The 22,458-nt window shown below is 37.3% G+C and overlaps 1 protein-coding gene across 2 annotated transcripts; it reads left to right on the forward strand.

Annotated features, from left to right (window-relative positions):
- The first annotated feature begins 2,301 nt into the window (after nt 1–2,301).
- LOC122664201 (K(+) efflux antiporter 2, chloroplastic-like) lies at nt 2,302–21,867 on the forward strand. Of its 2 annotated transcripts, XM_043859920.1 has the most exons (21): nt 2,302–2,347; nt 2,631–4,369; nt 5,034–5,205; nt 5,378–5,468; nt 7,407–7,543; nt 7,659–7,718; nt 7,817–7,936; nt 8,600–8,668; nt 9,836–9,901; nt 11,354–11,443; nt 13,133–13,237; nt 13,310–13,438; nt 14,769–14,978; nt 16,225–16,374; nt 18,019–18,072; nt 18,223–18,281; nt 18,517–18,583; nt 18,992–19,168; nt 19,349–19,405; nt 21,328–21,402; nt 21,570–21,867. In XM_043859920.1, exons 2-21 carry the CDS (start codon nt 2,685–2,687, stop codon nt 21,690–21,692), a joined length of 3,696 nt encoding a protein of 1,231 aa, XP_043715855.1. In that variant the 5' UTR covers nt 2,302–2,347; nt 2,631–2,684; the 3' UTR covers nt 21,693–21,867. The 2 variants fall into 2 exon arrangements, with proteins under 2 accessions (XP_043715855.1, XP_043715854.1); XM_043859919.1 differs by lacking the exon at nt 2,302–2,347 and having other exon boundaries at nt 2,584–4,369.
- Nucleotides 21,868–22,458: the final 591 nt, after the last annotated feature.

The raw sequence follows: 22,458 nt of genomic DNA on the forward strand, positions 1-22,458 counted from the left end.
AACAAGTTGCCATAAATTAACATCTTGGATCAATCTGTTTGAAAGAGTGCAACCATTTCACCAAATTCATTTTTTGTACGCGATTGACAATTGTTGTTATGGTCTTGCAAGGTGTGAAGAAGTTTCTTTTTCTTTTTCTTTTTTTTCCCCGAAAACTCCGTCACCCCAAGTCTCTTGATGTAGGAGCATATGACATCAATAATCTAAAATATAAATGTTGAAAAAATGATATCATCTATAGTTGGGGGGACATATGGTTTGAATAGGAAAGAGAAATGCCAGTGTGGATCTCATTGTCTATTATGTGAAGTTATATAAAGGGCTTTATAATAGAAGGGCAGTGGCAATTTTCTTTTGACGTTAGCAAAACTCTTTTCCTTTTTCAGTCCCAAATTTTCAATGATCGTAATTCTGACTTGTTCGATTGGTGGAGCTGTGGAATTACTGAAGGGACTAAAGTGTTGATTTCCATGAGGTACTTGTCATCTTTGAAAAGTTGGATGTTTCCTAACAGCCCCAATCATATTTTCCTCATTTAAGTAACAAAGCTGTTCCAAGTATCCTTTCCCCCATGGTGAAGGAGGGATCCTCTTACCATGACCATTGTTGGCATGAGGAGAGGTAAATTTAATCCTGCATAACAGGGCATAGGAGTTAGGATGACACAATAATTTAAATCACATGATCACATCACTAGTGGAAAAAAAATTCATCCTTCTTAATGGACCAAAGAAAACTTAGTTAGTCTCTCTCTAAGACTCTTGGTACGGGTAAATATTATCCACTCATAAACGTGCGACATGCATCGCATGCGGCATGAGATGCATGTAGGGTATTCCCCTTGAGCCAATGTTATCCAACTCCAATCCTTTTTCACCCTCTTTGTGGAGAGGGAGAGGCATGCAACATGACGCCCCACCCTTTGAAATGAACAAAAATTCAATCCCGATTGATGCCTCTGAGTACATTTTCATTGGCCTCGACATGTGGAGAGCTACACAGCCTGACAGCAATTTTTTGCCCATACCTTTTGGTTGGTTATCAGTTGGCCAATCGTCTATCTTGAGTAAAAACAGAGATTGGCCAATTAGTTAACAATCTGGATCAAATGGTCAGTTTTGATTTCGATTTTAATCGATTGGGCTGCTGATGTGATAAAGTTTTGAGACCCCTACTTCTAGGGGTTTCAATCGGTTGGGTCTGGGTCTGTTTCGATCGGACCTGATTGGTCCTCCTACATTAGGATCCTGCACCATGATCGGCCCATTTAAGTAATTGGTCCTCATAGGCTAGGCATGGTCTCATTTATAAACGGTTGGTTGTACCAGTTTATAATTAGACTTATACTAAATGTGCCTATAAATGGATTCATACCAAATTGGTTACAATTGAGTTTTGCAAATTTGGTCCATAAAATTCCTAATGAGATTCGACTTTTTGTGATAAAATAAGAACTTACTTGAGAGAATGTTCCTCACTGGGCTAATGGACATCCATAAATAAATCTCAAATTTATTTGGAGTTATGAGGATCTCAATCTCAATGGATATACATAGGATGATAGGATGACATTTCAAACAATATAAATGATCTTGATTATGTGCTCCATTTATTTTTTTGACTCATCAACTTCATAATGCAATAATATATAATTTTCAATTCTATGTTTTTGTAATGCAAAATAATAAATTAATCAAAGAAATTAAGAAATCGTACATTTAGGATAAAATAGAAAATTTATGGAATAACTAAGATAAAACAAACGGTTCATAAACAAGCTTCAACACACATCAAACTTTTAAATGTGTTGGGCTCAATCGAACACCCATCAATCAATCTCTTGCACCATGACCGACATGTTTAATTTTGGGGCTTTCACTGATCCGGACAACTCGATAGGACCGATGCAAGCTTAGAATTGACACCCCCACCTACTTCTTCCTTTTCCTATGTGCAGGCCCCTCACCCCCTCCCCAAGAGTGTGGGTTGCCTTGAGGCTATGACGTAAGCATGCAATTTTCGCGATTAAAAAATAAAACCAAAAAACCAACCTAAATGAAACTGGTAGGGACGGAAAAAAGAGTTTAGGGCGGCGATGCTGAAACAACAATTTGTCAGCCAATGGGTTATTTTCTCCAACTTATTCAGAAAAAAAAAAAAAATCTTTTTTTTCCTGTTCGGACAAGTGGGAAGAAACTAATAACAAACGTTGGTCGTCTCTGACTATACTTGTGACTATACTCGTTCATTTCTTCCATTTTCTTTTTTCACTATCTTGGGCAATATTTCTCTGAAAAACCACCATGGATTTATGCAACTCGAGCTTCCAATGCACTCTTCATGATCGGTCAGTAGTCTTCCGCTTCTTTCTTTTGGTTTGATTCTTGGTCGCTTCTCTCTAGGGCTGCAAGCTGTTATACTGGTTTTTAGCTGTAATAATCAACTCAAATTTTTATGTCACAACTTCGAGCAAAACAAGTTTACTGATTCGATTCAACACTGTTTCGATTCTTATTTGTTATATCTATTCTAATTTTATCAATGAGAACTTTGATATGATTACTCTGAAATGCTGGTAATCTTGATTCTTGATCGTGATTCTTGATGTAAAACAGGGTTTCTGACATCAGTTTATTCATATCGGCATTCTCGTCATAGAAGACTGCTAGAAAAAGGTGGGAGATATGGATTCTGCGTGTTATTTCCGGCTGCCAAATGTAATTCTTGGTAGTGAAGGTTCAAGTTCTGGGACGTTGGGTTGTTCTAGTTCTAGTCTGACGCATAGGTACAGAAATGTTAGTTATAATTTTTTTAGCTATCCAAGAGTTGCTTCCAAAACATGTACACCGAGTATGAAGAAAATAATAAGTAAGCATTACAGAGGAGAGTTTGATAATTTGTTCCAGACTTCACATTTTAGGGGATCTTTGGACGGCAATCTGAGGAATATCCTGGAAGTATCAAGGAAGGCTATGCGTTTACAGTGTCAAGGCGATGATTCTTTATCATATGTTGATGGCAATGGTCGAAATGTTGAATTAATGGAAAGTTCCAAGGAAGGAATGGAGAATTCTTCTACAGAGAGCTTAGCAACTGGGCCTGTCTCTGATGTAGACACGTATAGTTTGGAAAAAGAAGAAGAAGAAACGCCTAGTACTGATGATTTGCGGGAATTGCTTCAGAAGGCTCTCAAAGAATTGGAAGTTGCTCACCTAACCAGTACTATGTTTGAGGAAAAGGCTCACAGGATATCAGAAACTGCAATCATCCTGAAAGATGAAGCTGCAGATGCTTGGAATGATGTCAATACCACCCTGAACACAATTCAAGGGATTATTGCTGAAGAAGCTGTTGCTAAGGAAGCTGTTCAGAAAGCAACCATGGCTCTCTCAATGGCTGAAGCGAGGCTTCAATTGGCTGTAGAGTCTTTGGAGGCTGCAAAAGGAACCGGAGAGTCACCTGAGGCTTGTACAAGAAATGATGCAGAAACCATAACAGCTATGGAAGCATCGAGTTCGTTGAGGGAGGGGGAAGAGGCAATTATAGAGGCACAGGATGAGATTAGCAACTGCCGAGCTACTGTAGCAAATTGTGAGGCTGAGTCGAGAAGCTTACAAATCAAAAAGGAGGAACTACAGAAGGAAGTAGATAGATTGAGTGAAGTGGCAGAGAAAGTGCAGATGGGTGCTTTGAAAGCAGAGGAGGATGTGGCAAATATAATGCTTCTTGCTGAGCAGGCTGTCGCTTTTGAACTTGAGGCTACCCAGCGAGTAAATGATGCAGAAATTGCTTTACAAAGGGCTGAGAAAGTTCTCTGCAATTCCAATGTTGATATGTCAGATGATACTACACTTCCACCGGTAGCATCATCACAAGGGCAGATGTCAAATGGAAATGATGAGTCTATTGCTCAGGAGGATGAGATGAATCAGAGAGTTAGTGGTGATGTTCGTTTGGAAAGAGACAGAGATGGGTCAGTTGAGGATGCTTTGTTGGGTGGTCAATTTTCATTGGGCCGCCAATCTGATGCATCAGGGAAAAGTGTTGAAGATTTAAATTACTCTGATGATCTGCATGATCAACAGAATGGGAAACTAGGTGTGGATTCTCATAAAGAAGCTGAAACCGAAGCTGAAAAATCAAAGACTTTTGGTCCAACAAAGAAGCAGGAAATTCAGAAGGATTTAACTAAAGACAGTGCTCCCAAAGCATTGTTGAAAAAATCTTCTCGCTTTTTCTCTGCGTCATTCTTTTCTTTCTCAGTAGATGGTACTGAGTTCACACCGGCTTCAGTTTTTCATGGGATCATTACATTTGTGAGGAAGCAAGCGCCCAAGCTGGTCATTGGGGTATTGCTTCTTGGGGTTGGGTATGCATTATTACAACCTTGGCTTTTCATCAGATTGTTACTTCTTTGCTTGTTTTTCTTATTATCATCCCACTAGCACAGTCGTCAGAGGCCTTATCAGATTGTTACTTCTTTGTTTTTTTGTTTTTTTTTTTTGGGGGGGGGGGGCTAACATTGCAGATAAAAATGAATGAAAAACTCTTTTTGTTAGGATTATTATTGCCTTCTTTATCTTCTCTCTCTCTCTTCCCCTGTTCTTCTTATTCTTTTGTACTACAACCTTAACACCTACATGGTTTTGTTAGTCTGATTTGAATAATTATAAGAAAATCAAAATCCAAAAGCAAAGATTGATTAATGCTTGATATGTGAGTTGAGATTTGAAAATTATGTTATGCTGCTGGATATTTTAAATGAACAATATTCCAAATGCACAAAGAAATGAAACATACATGATTAGTTTTACTTGAGAGCCTCATTTTTTGGCAAATGAAAGATAGTTGACGAGTAACAACTTCAGGATAAATTCTTTGACATTTCTTTGTATTTTACTTTTTCTTCTTGAGGTCTATTTTTTGGTTCACTGAATACTTTTCTTTCTCCCCCCTTCAATTGTATATGCTTTTCCTCTTTGTTGAGTGCTAACATTGCGTTCCTCGATCACAAAATCTGAAACTTATCACAGGGTCTCCTTTCAAATTAATCGATCTGAGAGGAGTACTCAGCTGCTTCGACTGCCAGATGTCATTACCACTGGGATTGGAGAAGTGTCACCAAACGCAAAGCCTTTGATGCGAGAAATGCAGAGGTTCCCTAAGAGAGTGAAGAAATTAATTGAGATGTTACCTCATCAAGAGGTGCATGCCCTTTTTCTTTTCGATATTTTAGTTCTGATTTTGACCTGATAAACTTTGTGGATTTTTTTTAAGCTTGTTGAGTATTGGAAGAAAAAAAAATAGGAGAAGGAACTTTCTGGACTTATTAAAAAAATTTAATTTCTTATAATTCTGTTGTTCTTCCATCTCCCAGATAAATGAGGAGGAAGCTTCCCTCTTTGACATGCTGTGGTTACTTCTTGCTAGTGTTATCTTTGTGCCATTATTTCAAAAAATTCCTGGAGGTAAGTTGACTCCTGTACTCTTGTCTTTTACATTTGAAATTTTTGCATAATATGCCATAGACATCTGTTCTATTTCCTTCTTTATTGCAAATTATGTCTGCAGATATTGATTCTTAAAAGAGCCAATTTTTTTCCCCTATAATTTTATTTTACTCATGTAATATCGTAATTGATTTTAGATAACAAATAATAGGGCCCAAGCTTGTAGTTTCAGGGGTACTGTGATGAAATCAACTGATGTCTACTTCTTGGCTGTGGCAATGTAGAATTATATTGCATCTTTCTTCTGAAGGAAATCAGATAGCTCTCATTGCATAACAGTTGCTGAACTAATGAGTTTTTGAACTGCCTGATTTTTTGTGACCATCTTATAAGCTGGATTTGTTGTAGTTGTTAGGGTTAATGTTCTGCTTGGTTTCTTGCTTCTTTTCACCAAATGCATGTCTCAATTGTAAATTCTGTAGTGGCTGTTGCTGCTATAAGTATTTTTTATTTTTTATTTTATTTTGCTGAAAAAGTTCTTTGCTTGTCCTTCAGAGCTTGCATTTGTCTATGATGGAAACTACAAAAAAGCATTTAACCTGAATGTGCCAAAGAGTACATTCGGATTCCAATGCACTTCCCTAGTTGTCCATCACTAGGAGAGTGTTTCCTATAACTGACTAGGAATTGCTTAGATGCTTTGATGACACTGGAGAGAGCATGAGCCTTCATAACTGAAAAACCTCCAAATGCCTCATGGCCCAATTATAAATTTACTAACAACTACTGATAATCAAAAAACAGATGCAATATTCATCACAATGCACTTGCCAACATCTATTTCTCTGTGTCATATCAACCAGATGCATTCCCTGTACCAATACAAACAATAAAGGGGTCAGAAATATTCTTCATTAGGATGAGTATCAACAGCTCAAACTAAATTGAATTGCGAGAAAAAAAAAAATTTCTTGTTCAGTTGGACTGATAGAAACAATTAAAACATCTACCAAACTTAATAGCTAAAAACTGATTGGGCAAATTTTCCGTAATCTGATTGTCCCAATTTTAGACAGTTGAGGAGAAAATTCATATGGACTTCAATTCTTGCCAAACACAATGTGATTTCTCTCTCCAGAAAAAAAAATGATTGTGAGACAGGACTTGGGAGATACTCTCAGTTACATTATACTTTATAGTCCAATAGAAACACCAACACTGGAGCCCATGGCGACAAGGAAGATAAACAATAGATGGGTGACACACATCTCAATGCCTCTTCTCAAATTTAGTGGAAACCGAAAAGGGCATCAACTACCAAATGGGTAAATTTTTAGTCCTGTGATTTACTAGACATCCTCCTAGACCAAGAGCTGCTACCCAGGTTGGAGACTATGGATGTTGCTAGAAACAGGTTCAAAACCTAAAAGGTGAATGTGAGGAGCAAGATCAATGGTTCATCCTATCATTTTTTTAAATACATCTTATAGTGTTACAGAAATCTCCTAAATCAGAAGCTATGAATCCATATCTTCACATCCCCACCTGGGGGTATCTGCCTGTGCCACTCAGTTCAGTCTATCATCAGATGACATTGGAACTCCTGGTCAGTGATTTCCCCATTGATATCAAGTTGGAATGTAGGATGAATGGATTTTGGATTTGTAGATCAAGAAAGAAGAAGAGAAATGGAGGAGAAGAAGTTAAGGGAAAAAAGTGAGAGCTTCTGTCCGCTTTCCTTTCACTTCATTTGCTATCTACCTTGAATAATGTGGATAATAAAGCCCTCACTGAGAGAAAGATGATTTGAGACGTACAAAATCCCCAAAAGATAAAATTACCATTGCATATAGCTTCAGAACATATCAAAGCATCAATATTGTCTTCTATAGTGTTTGCTTGTCCAATTCTTATATTTTTGTTGATTGCTTGTCTTCTATTTGGTGCAATGTTTAGGTAGCCCTGTACTTGGATACCTGGCTGCTGGTATCTTGATTGGGCCTTATGGTTTCTCTATCATTCGTCATGTACATGGGACCAAGGCAATTGCTGAATTTGGTGTTGTCTTCTTGCTATTCAATATTGGTCTCGAGGTAGGGTTCTTGAATTCTTGATCATAGTTTCCACATGGACTGCTGTTTTTTCCAGTGTATTCTATTGCTTTATTTACCAAAGAATCACGAACTAGAACCTCATGGTATTTTGCAGCTCTCTGTGGAAAGGCTAAGTTCCATGAAGAAATATGTTTTTGGATTAGGTTCAGCCCAGGTGATAAGGCAAACTTATTTGTGTTTTCTTCGAAAGGTTTTCTTTGCATGTACCTGATGTAAGCTTTCATTGCTTGAAATATGCATAATGAAATGCAGGTCTTAGTTACTGCAGTGGTAGTTGGTCTGGTCGCTCATTTTGTTTCTGGGCAGCCTGGTCCTGCTGCAATTGTCATTGGGAATGGCCTCGCATTATCTTCTACTGCTGTAGTCCTTCAGGTGACAATCATTAGCTCTCTCTCTCTCTCTCTCTTCCAAGGATAATTAATGTACTTATTAGAAGTAAAAGAGAAGAATCTTCTATGAGTTTTGGGTCGGTGGAATGGTCAAAGTAGCCTTCACTATTTATTCTTGGCATATGTGCTCATTATACATGCAAAGTTGAAATCATTAATCTTCACAACCTTCTCTGGTCATGTTGGGGGGTGGGGATATTATTATGGAGTAATTGGTTTAGCTCATGCAATTTTTGGAGGGTCACTTGTGGTGTATTGTGTTTTAATCCTTTCATATTTGTATACAGTATAGACTTGTTTTATCAGTTTTTTATTGTAACCATCATATGGTAGGTTAGTTGAGCACTTTTCCCTACTGATTGGAACATATAAATTCTGAACAACGCATCTCAGAGCTGGATATCTGGATATGAGAATTCATCAGACTTGTGATTATGCAATTTGAAGTATTTTAATGTGAATTCAAAACCTTATGTAGATGTTTTTTAAGGGATATTAGATGCTTTTTATCAATTGAGTTGCAGGAATGAGGTGAGAACATATAACGCCGTGGGCGTGCTAACTTCTTTTGTTCACTAATGAGTATTGATATCCCAAGTGTGACCTTAATAAAGCAATAAATTGATAACCCTGGACTCTTCTTCAGGTGTTGCAGGAACGAGGTGAGAGCACATCACGCCATGGACGTGCTACCTTTTCTGTTCTACTTTTTCAGGTTGTGCTACTTCTCTGGGATGAATGTTTGCTTCCTAGGTTTGCCAATGAAATCTGCTACCATGAACTCATCTCTAGCAACCTGTTTGGAAGTTCCTCTGCACACAGTCCTCTCCTTCAAAGAAAAATAAAAATAAGGAAATGAGAGAGAATAGGTTCTACATATAATAAATGTTGATGAACCCTTTCTCTGTTTATCTCTTCCAACTATCCTCTGCCCATAGTCAAATTAAATTAATTACATTCTCCACTAGTTCTTTCTGACTGCATATTCTAGTTGCAAATGCTTTTTTGATTATGAATTGCTCCATAAAGTACGATAATGGTATTAAGATTTTTTCTAAAAATGATATTCTTTTACTATATTATGTGGTTATCTGCATCACTATGCTTTATACAGTTTTCCTCGGTGTAATATGGAATATTTTTTCTTTCCACACTTTTTATTACTTGGATTAGATTAATACTTGGTTGTGCATCCAACTCATAAAAACCAGGTTGGCACAACAAACAAAATCAGATACTGTGAAGCTCCAGTGGTTACCAGCTAATTGCTGAAAGCCAGAAATGCTAGTGAACTATGATGAAATTGAAATTATGATGTGAATGAACATCCAACATTGATGGATTAAAGTACAACCTATAGAAGCTTCCTATTTGCAAAATCTGATTCTTCTAAAATGAATCTTACTCAAATGAACTGGATTTGATGTTGCTAAATAAAGAAGTGAACATATGACCAGATAACCGTGGCTTAATTTATGACAATTTTTATGCACTTGTCATATCTTGACTGAGAAATGAGCATCCTGTGGCTTTTGTACTGCTGTACCCTCTGGTGCAGTTCCGAATCATTAATTTTCTATTACATACTCATGATGAGCATCCTTAGCATGGTATTTCTGGCTACTATACATGTCTGATACTTTTGAGTATTGCAACTTTGTTGTTTGTGTTTTTTATTTTTAAAGTTTTGTCTCATTATTGTTATTATGACTTCTAGTTATGCTGCTTTCTTTTTGCTGTTCTGTTGTTTCTGTTTTATGTATTGCACCTTGAGTTGTCAAACCTCGCCTTATTTTTTATCTGCATTTTGATTATTGAACCCGATAGCAACTGTTTCAACTAATTGTATTCCTTTTGTTTTTTTTTCTTTTTACCTTTCCAGGACTTGGCGGTTGTTGTTTTACTAATACTGATACCTCTTATTTCACCAAATTCTTCCAAAGGAGGGGTAAGTTTTATTGAAATCCCTTCACTTATGTTATTCTTGGATGTCTTAATTACTTTCTAAGTATTAGGTTATCATCACTCAGAATGGTTTCAGTATATCGTTCAAGTTTTGGAATTTGACACTCAGTATCCTATATATGGCACGCTGGTGGGAACCCTAATGAAACCAGCATTTTCACTACCTCAGCTACCGTCATAGTTGTCATGGCGTCTAGGCGAACCAAAGCGATCGAGGGGGTATAAAGCAGGGTGACATCAGCAAACAAAGTGAGAGAAAAGTGCCTGGACGCCTTGACAACTATGCCTACCGTTTATATTGTTCAGCTCCATAGGTCGCCTCCATGTAACAAAATGATACCTCTTTTCTTGCCATCTGTTTATTTTAGAAACTCAAACTTCAAGGGTTACTTTGGGTTACTTTGCATAGAGGAACTCAATACCAGATAGTATATGATTTTCATATACTTGGGCACATTGGGTTTTTTTGGTCCGGAAGATCGCTCTACAGATGGATGTTCTAGATTATGAGATCCTCCCAAGTGGCTGAAAGTGAAGAGAGCAGGGTGGCCTCTTAAATAGAGGCTTCCTACATGTGGCTTGTTCGAAACTTTTCCCTTACCGCTATTTATTAGTGGTCTGCTGGTCTTGGGACCAGCCTTGATTTGCTGTCTCCACATGAACACCGAATTCTAAATTTAATGTTAGTAATCAGTTCTGATTTTTCAAGCCTTAAATGGCATCCCCTGGAGGAAGTGTTGATCAAATTCTGAACACATGGGATCCTCCGTGGTCCTGGGGAGCATTTCTTTATCAATAACAGCTCATTGTTTGTACTTCCAAAGTATATTAAATTCATTAGGAACTAAAACTAGTTGATAAATAACCATTTCTGGACCTGTAGAACTTATTGTGGTAGAAACTTGTTAGATTGTTGGCTGAACCCTTTTATTGGCTCATGTGCACTATCATTATGTCGCCCGAATTTTGGTGCCATACGCCAATATTTTGCTTCTTAATTAACTAGATATTTCCATTTATGGGGTTCAACAACTAAAGTGGCTGCAAGTTTTCAAATTTTATTGAATAAAACTTAATGAAGACTGTCCCGATCATATTCTGCTTGAAATTAAGAAATTCAGATAATTTTTTATGAGTTTCAGATGAATGATATATTTTGTCTTTTTCCCCACATTCTGAAAAGTTGCAGTGATGTGTTTTCTTTTCTTTCTACTATTTTTACCCTTCTCAATGCTTTAATAGCTACCTTGCTTGACATCAAGCATTCCCATGTTTTTTTGTGTTATGCAAAGTCACTATTTTAAATTCTTTTTCAAATGTTACAAAAGTTTCTTACTTTTGTTTATATGAATCAAGAATATGTTACTCCCTGTATGGTGTTGGATTTAGACAACTTTTATCATTCCTGTGGGATAATATTATCTGCTATTTTCAGGTTGGTTTTCAAGCCATAGCTGAAGCTCTAGGACTTGCAGCTGTTAAGGCGGTGGTTGCTATTACTGCCATTATTGCTGGTGGACGCTTGGTAATGTTTGCTTATAGACATCATGTTTTTGCATTCACTGTGACTGAAAAATGTCATTGATTGATATGTGCTATTTCTGTATGATTGTTGATTTCCCACTTACGTCGCCTGGTCTGAATCTATGAATGAGCCATTTGTCATGCATTTGTACGTTTGTCTTTTGGGAGTGAGGAATTGCTGCACATTTTGAACAGCCAGTTGAAAAATGGCCATAAAGCTAAAAATATTTCAGTCTGAATTGCAATGTACCACCTAGAGGGACATTAAACAATTCTTAAGGGTATTCAACAGCTTTACTTTTGCAAGATTTGTGGCCACCTATCTTCTGGATTAACCTTAGCTTTTGCATTGGAGTGCAGTTTCCCAATATGGTTTGCGCTGCAGAGTAGAGATAGTTTACTTCAAATCTTTTGTGGAAGTGTAGAAAATGAAACAAATCTTACTAAAATTTATGTACCAACTACAATATTTATCCTAAGCTGAAAAAGATGGGTTGAGGCCCAAAAACAGGCTCTTATAAACTTACGAAGAGAATAATTTTCTGGGTCCGGGAACTTATGATTATCAGCAGATATGGCCTCAAATACAATAGAATGGTTGAGCAGGATTTCTGTAGCTGACTGCAGGCAGTTGGACTTGGGATAATGCTAGTGAGCTTTATGAATTGTGAACCTATGATTAATTGAGTCAGTTATGGACAGGAAAGTACAACTAAGGTCCATATGTGTAAAAGGAGGAGTCATTCAATGAATTTGAGGGCATTTGGAAGGAAGACCTTGGTACCAATGGTCGGCATTGTTTGGAGCTTTGTTCATGGTCATATCATTTTAATGTGCATATATGTGTTTATTGTTCAAATCGGTATGTGGATGTGTACCTGTAAACTTGCAAAGCAGGTTATTTTCTGAGGAAGGAAAATCTCATTTATTTTGAACAGGGCCTCCTGCACCTTGTGACTTTGAAGAATTTGTTCTGATGAGCCCCCCCCCCCCCCTTTTCTCTGTTAGGTTGATCTTCTTTGATATGCTTATGCAATTCTAAACAGTATTTTTCTTAGGGAGTGAGATTCCTATTCTCTCCTTAAACGAGAGAGGTAGTTTGGGTGTTTTGGACCACTGTGCCAGTCCTAACTCCTAACCAACTAGAATGTAGCGGGGCCTTTCCTGTGGCCTATAGACAGTGCCCCCATGCCACAAGGCTTTCATTGGCCTCTGTGTGATTGGCTTTCACATAATAATTGTTGTCCTATAATTACCTTTTCAAAAAAAAAAAGGAAAAAGAAAAAGAAAAAGGGTTGATTAGTTGTTGTTTTGGATGCTGGAGCAGAGGACAATCCACAACTAATTAGGATTAGTTCATACATTAACCTGTAAGGCAACTTCACAGTGGTGGTAAAGAAATCATAACGGTGAACTAATATCATTCTGATTTACAAACCATGATTAAAATAAGGCCACTTCAAAATGCTTCATCATGAACATGAATCCTGCACATCTAGGATCAACATTGGAGGGAAGAAGCTGGTTGTCTGCAGTTGGAGATATAGGAAAACTTTCAGCATAAGCTTTATCCTGTAGACTGTTTCCCACCAAAAAGAAGTTTTGGTTGCAACAAGCAGATTCAGTATTTTCTGATTGCTTAGGAGTTAGATCTTGTATTTCAGATTACTTAACTTCCTTTGTGTTGCAGTTGCTTCGGCCAATTTATAGGCAAATTGCAGAGAATCAGAATGCTGAGATATTTTCGGCTAATACTCTTCTTGTTATTCTCGGAACTAGTCTTCTTACTGCTAGGGTATGCTCATTCCTGCTATTCATTTTCATGAATTTTCTTTCAACGGTAAATTGATTGTCTTTACTGGAACAGGCTGGCCTTTCTATGGCATTGGGAGCGTTTTTGGCTGGTTTGCTTCTTGCAGAAACTGAATTTTCCTTACAAGTTGAATCAGATATTGCTCCATATCGGGGCCTTTTATTAGGTCTGTTTTTCATGACGGTACGTACTCTTTATTGCCATCCCTACTTGACATGTTCATAAATTGTTTTTATATATGGAATAGGTTATTGCATTGTTTTTCGATGGGAAAGCCCCTAACTGACCAAACATGTTTAAACCAAGGTTCTAAAACTCGGGTTTCGACTAGCCAGAAAACGAGTTCGTCTCAGTTTCAACCATATCTCGGTCGAAACTTAAGACTTTCTCCAGGCTAACTCGTACCTTGGTTTCGAGGCCTAGAAGTTGGTGTTTTGCCCTGATTCTTGTTGTGCTGCCTATTTTTGACATTTTAAACTCAATCCATGCATTAGTTTCACATGGAGAACACTAAAAATATTACTTGTGGTTTTGATCCAAGTTTGATACTGTATATTGTTCTTGGACATGGTATCAAATAAGGTTTGACCGGAACATAACTCCTTCAATATAAATGAGATTTAAGCAATCTTGGATTTGTTAGAAAGTTTTGTTTTGATAGCTTTCCAATAAGTCCAAGATTGCTTAAAAATGCGTGAATGTTGTCAAAATCACTCTGAATGAAAATATTTTTTTGAACATCAAAACAAACGAATATTTTATTGCATTTTTTGGTTTTTAGCAATGTTTTGCCATATTGACATTTATGGAATTTTTAGATTTGAGAAAAACTCCAGCATTAGAAAGTTGAAAATTGCACTTACCGTCGAAAATCCAGTTTTTGTTCTTGAACTGGGGGGTTGACTTTTTTTTTCTTTTGGAATTTGATTTTTTAACTATTTTTATTGGATTCAAATAGGGGGTATTTGCTTATTTATGAATAATTAGACATAACTAAGTGTCTATCCTGGTTTCTGGCAGTTTCTAGCATAAATACCTGTCTGTCCAAGTTTCGAGCCAAGTTTCCCCAAGTTTCGATGGGCATATGTGTCGAAACCACCGAAATATGGTCGAAACTAGTCGAAACCATCGAAACCCGGTCGAATCCAGGGATTTTATAAAATCCCCCTTCAACTCGTCTCGGAAACCTAGGAAACCGAGTTAACTCGATGGATTCGACAGGTTTCGGGCGAGTTTTTGTTCCATGGTTTAAACACAATCCTCCGATTCTATTTTCTTGCTCTCTTCACGAGTTCACGTCTTCTAACTATTTAGTCCACCTCCTTTCAGCTGCTCTTTTTGTGCTTGCAGTAAATATGGCAGTGTAGTCGTTTTTTTTATAGCTTTTTCATCACTTTTTCCCCTTCTTTAACTTTTCAAAATGAACTTAATGGATGTGAAATTGCTAATTTACAAGTAGGATTCTTGATTGAATATGTGAAATTTACAAACTTCATTTGTTGCGAGTTTTCAGGTTGGAATGTCAATTGATCCAAACCTTCTTCTTTCAAACTTTCCCATTATTTTGGGGGCATTAGGACTTCTAATTGGTGGCAAGGCTATGTTGGTAACTTTAGTTGGTAGACTTTTTGGCGTTTCAACCATAGCTGCAATAAGAGTTGGCCTTCTTCTTGCACCTGGTGGAGAGTTTGCATTTGTGGCTTTTGGGGAGGCTGTTAATCAGGTTTGCCTTCCTACAAACTAGTATATTGATTTCGATCACTATCACCTATTATTTTCAAATGAATATGCATTTACTTTATCTGCCAGGAGTTTTCCTGTATTTATGTATGGTCAAATGTTTTCCAGAAAGGCTTTGCCCCTATATATTTTCATTTGGTTTTTGGATGGTCTTTCCTTTTATTTAACTAACCATAATTTTTTTTAACACACAATTTCTCTGGCCTTTCCACCTGTGCATGCCCTAAAATTTTGTAGATGCAAAGAAAAGATCAATACCTAAGTATATGCAAAGAAAATATCACTACCTAAGGGAGGGGGCTAGGCATGACTCCCAAGCTCTAAATACAAGAAGCCCACCCCCACAAAAAAAAAAAAAAAAAAAAAGATCTGTATTTGTTGCTTGAGCAACTCAGCAGTAACCATAAAATGACTCTCAAAGAATTGCAGTGTTTTTTCTCTCTTGTTTCCTCCCCCCATCAAATAGGTTGAGAAATGGGTGTGTTTGTGGATTTTCTTCACAAACTCAAAGGAATTTTTTGATTTTCCTTTTGATTCCTCTTGCTACACTATCCTTACGGTGTCATTTACGTAGTCCTCTCTCCCTCTTGTGTGTATGGAACAAAAATGCTATTTTTGACATTTTTGTAGCTGGAAAGTATTTTAAGTAATCTAGGTATAACCATGAACTGTGTTTGTGTTAGATACAAAACTAGAACTCTTTGTTAACATATAATCCTTGATGACATCGGTTGAATTCGTGGATGTGGTGGCATGCCAAATAAAGTTTCAGCATGTGAGAAACTCTGTTTTCATGTTTTATTTATTTTCTTTTTTGGTGTGGGTGTGAGGGTGTGTATGTTTTGGGGGTTGGTGGTACTCTTTTCGTGTTTGATATAGCCAGATGTGTTTGTGTCAGTTATGTAGTTGGGCATATGTGTTTTTTTGTGATACGTGGGTTTTTACTTGTTTACAAATCAACTTCAGGAATTTATATTTGCAGTGGATTAAGAAGGGATTCTATCCCAGCACAAGCTAGTGAGCTACCATAGGCTTTAAAATAGAACCTTTTTCTCTGTTCCATATTACTGCCCCTTGCTCTTCTGAAATCATACACAAGTAAGCGTTCAGTGTTAAAACTTTTTGATTTATGGTCAGTATGGTGCCATGTCATGTCTTTCTCTGGTGTCAAGCATACCTGTGGCTCATTTATCAGTTAAGTCACTTTGATCCATGGCATTTGAATGCAGGGTATAATGTCTTCTCAACTCTCATCTCTACTATTCCTGGTAGTGGGGATCTCGATGGCGCTCACACCATGGCTAGCTGCTGGAGGCCAATTAATTGCATCTCGGTTTGAGCAGAATGATGTGCGAAGTTTATTGCCAGTAGAGAGTGAGGTATGACTTCTTAATAAGTACTTATTGCTCTCAGTTTCCAATGTTTATGTTTCATTTTCTGGCACTGACCAGTGAGTTACATCTGAGACAATCCAAGCATAGAGATTTTCTCTTGATGCCCTTGACATAGCTGGTGCTCAGAAAGATGAAAAAGATTATTTTTTTTTAAACATATTGTAATCGTAAAATTTTAAAATTTTGCAAATGTACTCTTAATTGTATTCTGCAAGGCCTTCAAATCTGTATTCCCTTCCTAGTTTTATGAGTTGAATGTGTCTTTCCTCATCTCCTGGAATGTTATGTGTTGACATTTTCAACCTTGTGGGAGGTTATTTTGTAATTCTGAGATTTATTTTTGGTCTCTGTTTGATTCTTTTGTTAGAAATTTTGTTGGTAAATAGCTGAGAGTTGGCTATTTCGACAATCCTAATGTCGTTGAGGTTGTGATTACTGAAAAATGGCTGATGAATGGCTTATGGAATATCAAGGTTACATTTGGTTTTTTTCTTATCAATGAGTCCATTGCACCAGTTTTCTTATTAAAATAAATCAGGGGCAAAGCCGCAAATGGTTTTATGAGTGAGCTCACTCATATCTGACCGTTGGATATCTAGGAAATGGTTTGTATTGGTCATGCATCAAATTTCAGGTTCATATTCAAATATATACACTCCCGTTATGTCCATGCACCCTCTTAGCAGTCTGCGCACATCAGTCCATGGTCCTGGACCTTCTAATGCTTTGTTTTGCCATTTGGCCAACACTATTTGGGCTGAAACTTGATATGTGACCAGGGGACCTTAGGGTCTACGCTCTACATGTCTATAGTTGTCATGGTGTCTAGGCAACCTGAGGCGTTAGAGGGGGCCTAGATGCAAGGCGCTTGCCTAGGACCTAGGCGACCAAGGCACCTGGACGTGTAGGTGACACATGACAACTATGTACATGTCCACAAAATTTCAGTACCATACGATCTGCCATGTGGCAGAACTAGGTACCGATCCATAAATCCCACTCTCTCATAAATCAGTACCTTAAAATTATTTTGCTCTTGAAACGGTTGGGTTTAGTTTTATATTTACTCGGACCTGAATGGGTTTGTTGGAAGCTGGAAGGACTGATGTAATACTGCCATCACTTCAGTTTTGTATCATGATGGAAAAATTTTAATTTTCATAGTTCCAGCTTTATTTGCTTGTTTTAAAATGCTTGACCTACAAATTTGCAATGACTCTGCAAGTTTCATGCTGTGTAATAATATTTATATGTTATGCATGTTATTGGTCATTGTCATTACATAAATTGTTCTGCATCTCAAATGTTGGCACAAGTATGCTCTTATTCAGCATGTCACGTACAGTCATGCCCATTGCTTGCCTATGTTTAACATCATTGATGTAATCCTTTCTATTAGGATTGATACTTTGTTCAATTCTACTTGTCCCAGTGTTAATAATTAAAACTGATGTTCTTTTTGTGAGAGGTTCTTTTGGATCAATATCTAAGATTGATGTTTTATTTACTGATCAACAGTAGTTATATTTTCCGTGTAATGATCTGGTTTCAATTAAATTAGGGATCCTGCATCCTGATATTCACCATTAGTTTTAATCTTGCTTTCATTTGCTGTGATTCTGTTTCCAGACAGATGATTTGCAAGATCATATTATATTATGTGGGTATGGACGTGTTGGTCAGGTATTTCCCATATCTGTATTCCTCTTTCAGGCTTCAGCAGACTTGTTGTTTAAGAGTGTTTGGAGGGTCAAATTAATTAATGTATTAACTATGAGATCATCCTTGTTTGTTCCTGAATGTGATAGTAGTATTTCTTCTTTTTTTTCTCAGATCATTGCGCAACTTCTCTCTGAACGTCTAATTCCATTTGTTGCTCTTGATGTCAGAAGGTAAGAAATATTTTTCTTTTCTTTTCTTGAATTGCTTCTTATCACAGCAGGTATTCAAGGATAGCTATTGGAATTATTCTACACAATATCCTTGTAGGATGAGAGTTCATCTATTCATTTGATTTTGAATCATGTTTAAGCAATGGTGCCAACGGAGTGGAACTTTAAAGTAGGTCCTGCATATTCAACTCTAGTTCCACATATTTAACTTAGTTATTTTCTTCCGCGATTTCAGTGACAGAGTGGCAGTTGGGCGTGCACTTGATCTTCCTGTATATTTTGGAGATGCAGGGAGCAAAGAGGTAATGAAAACAAGTAAAAAGTAAAATTTTCATACATCATTTGCATAGTTGCGTCCAGACTCTTTCTTGGGTCCAAGGCGGCAGCACATGTTGTGACACTTCACGAGTTTATGTTGATTTATGTTTATTATTTTGTTTTTTGATGAATATGTTATATTATATACTATGCTTTGTATACGATATGTTGCTTCTCTCATTTAGGTCATTTCTAGCATAACTATATCATATTGCATTGATATGACTTCTATGTTGCATATAAGCGTAATTATATAAAATTATCATCATATACTGCAAGCCTAGGGCGCCTAGGCAGGTGCCTTGCCCATCCCACGCCTTGGGTCACCTAGTCGCTGTGACAACTGTGTTATGTGTTCTTTTTGACATGCTTCTTTGTATGCTCATGCCTAGGTCCTCCATAAGGTTGGTGCTGAAAGAGCATGTGCAGCTGCAATAACTTTAGATACTCCAGGTGCAAATTATAGAACTGTTTGGGCTCTGAGCAAGTATTTTCCAAATGTGAAGACATTTGTCCGTGCCCATGATGTTGATCACGGTCTCAATTTGGAGAAGGCGGGAGCAACAGCGGTATTTATTTGATGCTTTGTCATTAATTCTCTTTTCCTTTTCTATCATTTTGGGGTTAATTTGTTCTGCAAGCTCAGTATTTTCTGGCCTTATAAACATAATGAACAGTTATGAATAATGATAATTGAATTTTGGTTTCTTCTTTTCTTCTAGTCTAACAAATCTGAATAAAACAAACAGGTTGTACCAGAGACCTTGGAACCAAGCTTACAGTTAGCAGCTGCTGTTCTCGCACAGGTAAGCAGAATGAGTCACCTAGGCTCTGTTTGGTTAAATTAGGCATGCAGTGAGATGTAATTTTCATTCTTAAAGTAAAACGAATAGAAGTGAATGAAACTGAGTTGGTGAGTGAAAATAGCCAAAGAATTACAATCAACATAAATGAAAATTAATTTCCTTGTGTTTGAATGTAATGCAAATTTTTGTATGCCCTACATGTTCTCTTCTTGTTGGTTAATATTTTACCAGAAGGGCCCTTTTTTTTTTCATTTTCTGCAGAAATACAAATGTAAATTTTTTAACTCAATCTTTTTCCAGTTGTTAGCCTTATCCCACATGTTTTTCATATCACTGTACATCAATTTGCAACACCAAAAACCCCCCATTCAAAATTTTCCTTTTCATTTCACTTCACTTTGCCAATGAAAATTTTTTATTTCACTTTTCACTGCTAACCAACCTGAGTCTTAATTGTAGTGAATATGTTGTTTTTGCAGCTTCACCAAGCAATGGCAATGTTGATTTTATCTGCTCCATTTCGATTTGTTACTATATAAGGAAATTAAGTTTTTTTTCCCAGCTAAATGGTTACAATCTTTTCCTGTTTTGCTAGTAATAGTGTAATACAAGTATACAACAGAGCAATGTCTGAGCAGCAGAAACCATATGGTCCTTGGAATAGCTCACAGAATTTGTTACCGGAGGATAGAATGAAATTTAAACTCTGTAAAGTGTAGTTTCCTTGTCGATGTTCAATTTTAATTGGGTTTATGTGGAAGGCTCTTACTTCTGCCGCCTTTGTACTGTATTCGCAGCATGACAGTAAAACTTATGATATTAGATGCCCATATTCCACCAATCAGTTATGTGTGGATATGAAGACAGGAGTCCAAATCCAACATGTGTCAGATGTTCTGACTCAACGGGCTAAAAAATAGATTTAGGAAGTTGCCCAGAAGATAGCATTCACTTTTAATGTTGGAGATTACTTGTGATCATGTCATTAATGATTTATTTATGTAGAGTCGGATTCTCTCTTCTTCCTGTTTCTGGAAGTAGCTTTTAGGCCTATTTGATCTCCGTAACTGCAGTTGTGCTTTTTCTATGAAGAACGATCGGCGGATTATAATTTATAACCGAGGCAATGCTGTCTTCAGGACATTTATTTATCCTGAGTCCTTGGAGGGTCAGTCTTTGGTATCAGGCTTTGTCACTCTTCAGACCGTCTGTGGTCTGGCATTCTATTCAAATTGCAATGAGCACGATGCAAACAGGAATAAAATGTGTCACTAGTAATGGATTGCCTGTTGCTTTCGGGACAGATTTATAGGTTTTCTCTGCTCCTTTTGCTCTTTACTTTCTCTCAATGATGCTTGCATGTAAAGCCTCCCTCCAGAACTTCTGTTATAAATGACCCATTCTTGGCAGCTGTAGGCTGTTGAACATCTGCTTCATCTTTCTACCATCCTTTTGATTCATACAAGTAAAATGCCACATAAACCCCCACAGCCTGATTCTAATGTTCGAGGCTCATGCCACAAAGTTATCAAGTTTTTCATATCTTGCCTGCCCCATGTGTTGCTGTTGGACACAATAGGGATGAAATTTTCATCCTCCTGTTGGTCATGATAATTCCACTATAGTCTGTTATTGATAATTTGCACTGAAATGTACTGGTAGATCGTTACTTATGTGTGTTAAGCATTTTAATGTTAAAATGAACTTTGGAGTCCATGTGATGAGTGATTCCTGGTTGAATAGTTTTAGTAATATTTGACTTTGGTTGGTTTCTTAGCCCCTGATCATGAAGGTGAACCTTTTGATTTGAAAATTTTATGGTCCATCTATAATGTGGGATTTATTGGGCATTTCTCTGATCATAGCGTAGCTTGTCATTCTTTTCTGATATGTTTTAAACCTTTTTTCTTTTTTGGGTACAGGCTAAGCTGCCTATGTCAGAAATTGCAGCAACGATCAATGAGTTCAGGACCCGTCATCTCTCCGAGCTTACGGAGGTATTCAGCCAATGATGTTAAAACCAGTTTGTTTTTATTATCTTTCATTAACCCTTAACAAGAGTTAAGGACCAAATATGCTTCCACTTCTACTTCCAATAGTTTTACATGTGCATTTCTGGATGGAGTCCTGTGCAGATAGGTTAATTTATTGTCTTTGTGTGCAGTTTTGTGAAGCTCGTGGAAGTTCTCTTGGTTATGGATTTTCACGGATCATGAGTAAACCCAAGTCTCAGGGTTCAGATTCCTTGGATCAGAATGAAGTAGCTGAAGGAACATTGGCAATATGAATAAATACTCCCATAGAAACCACTACGCAGAGAAAATCAGAATCCTCATAAATTGTATAGCGGGTAATTTCCCATTGGTATAAGTTGTAAATGGAAAATATAGGTAATTGAAGTGAATCCATCATCTGCTCATTAGTGGCATCTTGCTATCAGTTTTGATCATTCTTTCCCTGGGGAATTTTCTTCTTCTTTATTCTATAAATTGGAGTTGTATTTTCAAAGCTTGAAAGGCAAAATTGCTTGGTTGCAATACCAAGCAACTTCACTCCAAATTCCAAAATTCAGACACGAATATAATTTGTGTTAGTGATTAAAGGGCCTGTAAGGATGGGTGCTGGGATATACTGCTATGGTTCAAAACAAAAATATGCAGCAATGTCTTTCTTGTCAAAAAAAAAATCTTGTAATGAAAGGACCCATGGCAAGGGGTGATGGGTTTGAAAAACAAAGAGGCCTATACCATTCAGGTTGGCAACCTGAGTGACTGCCATGTGGTAATTGTGTTTGGGGTTCAAATTCAGTGAGGCATATTTATCCGTATCATCATTGACAAAGGTTATTAAAAAAGTTTTCTATGGCAACAAAAGTATACTATATTGAGGAGAAGGGGTTTGCTGTCAGGCTGCATGCCCCTTACTGTTAGGTTACGAGACCCTTGTTGCCAGTGCATGGGTATCCAAGGGAAGGGGGGTGGTCATTTCACTGTTCATGTGAGAGAGTGTAGGGGTTGATGTCGGTAGCGTTCTTTTCCATTAAGTAAATAAAG

Source organism: Telopea speciosissima, chromosome 6 (genome assembly GCF_018873765.1).
Source record: "Telopea speciosissima isolate NSW1024214 ecotype Mountain lineage chromosome 6, Tspe_v1, whole genome shotgun sequence".
Taxonomy (NCBI): Eukaryota; Viridiplantae; Streptophyta; class Magnoliopsida; order Proteales; family Proteaceae; genus Telopea; species Telopea speciosissima.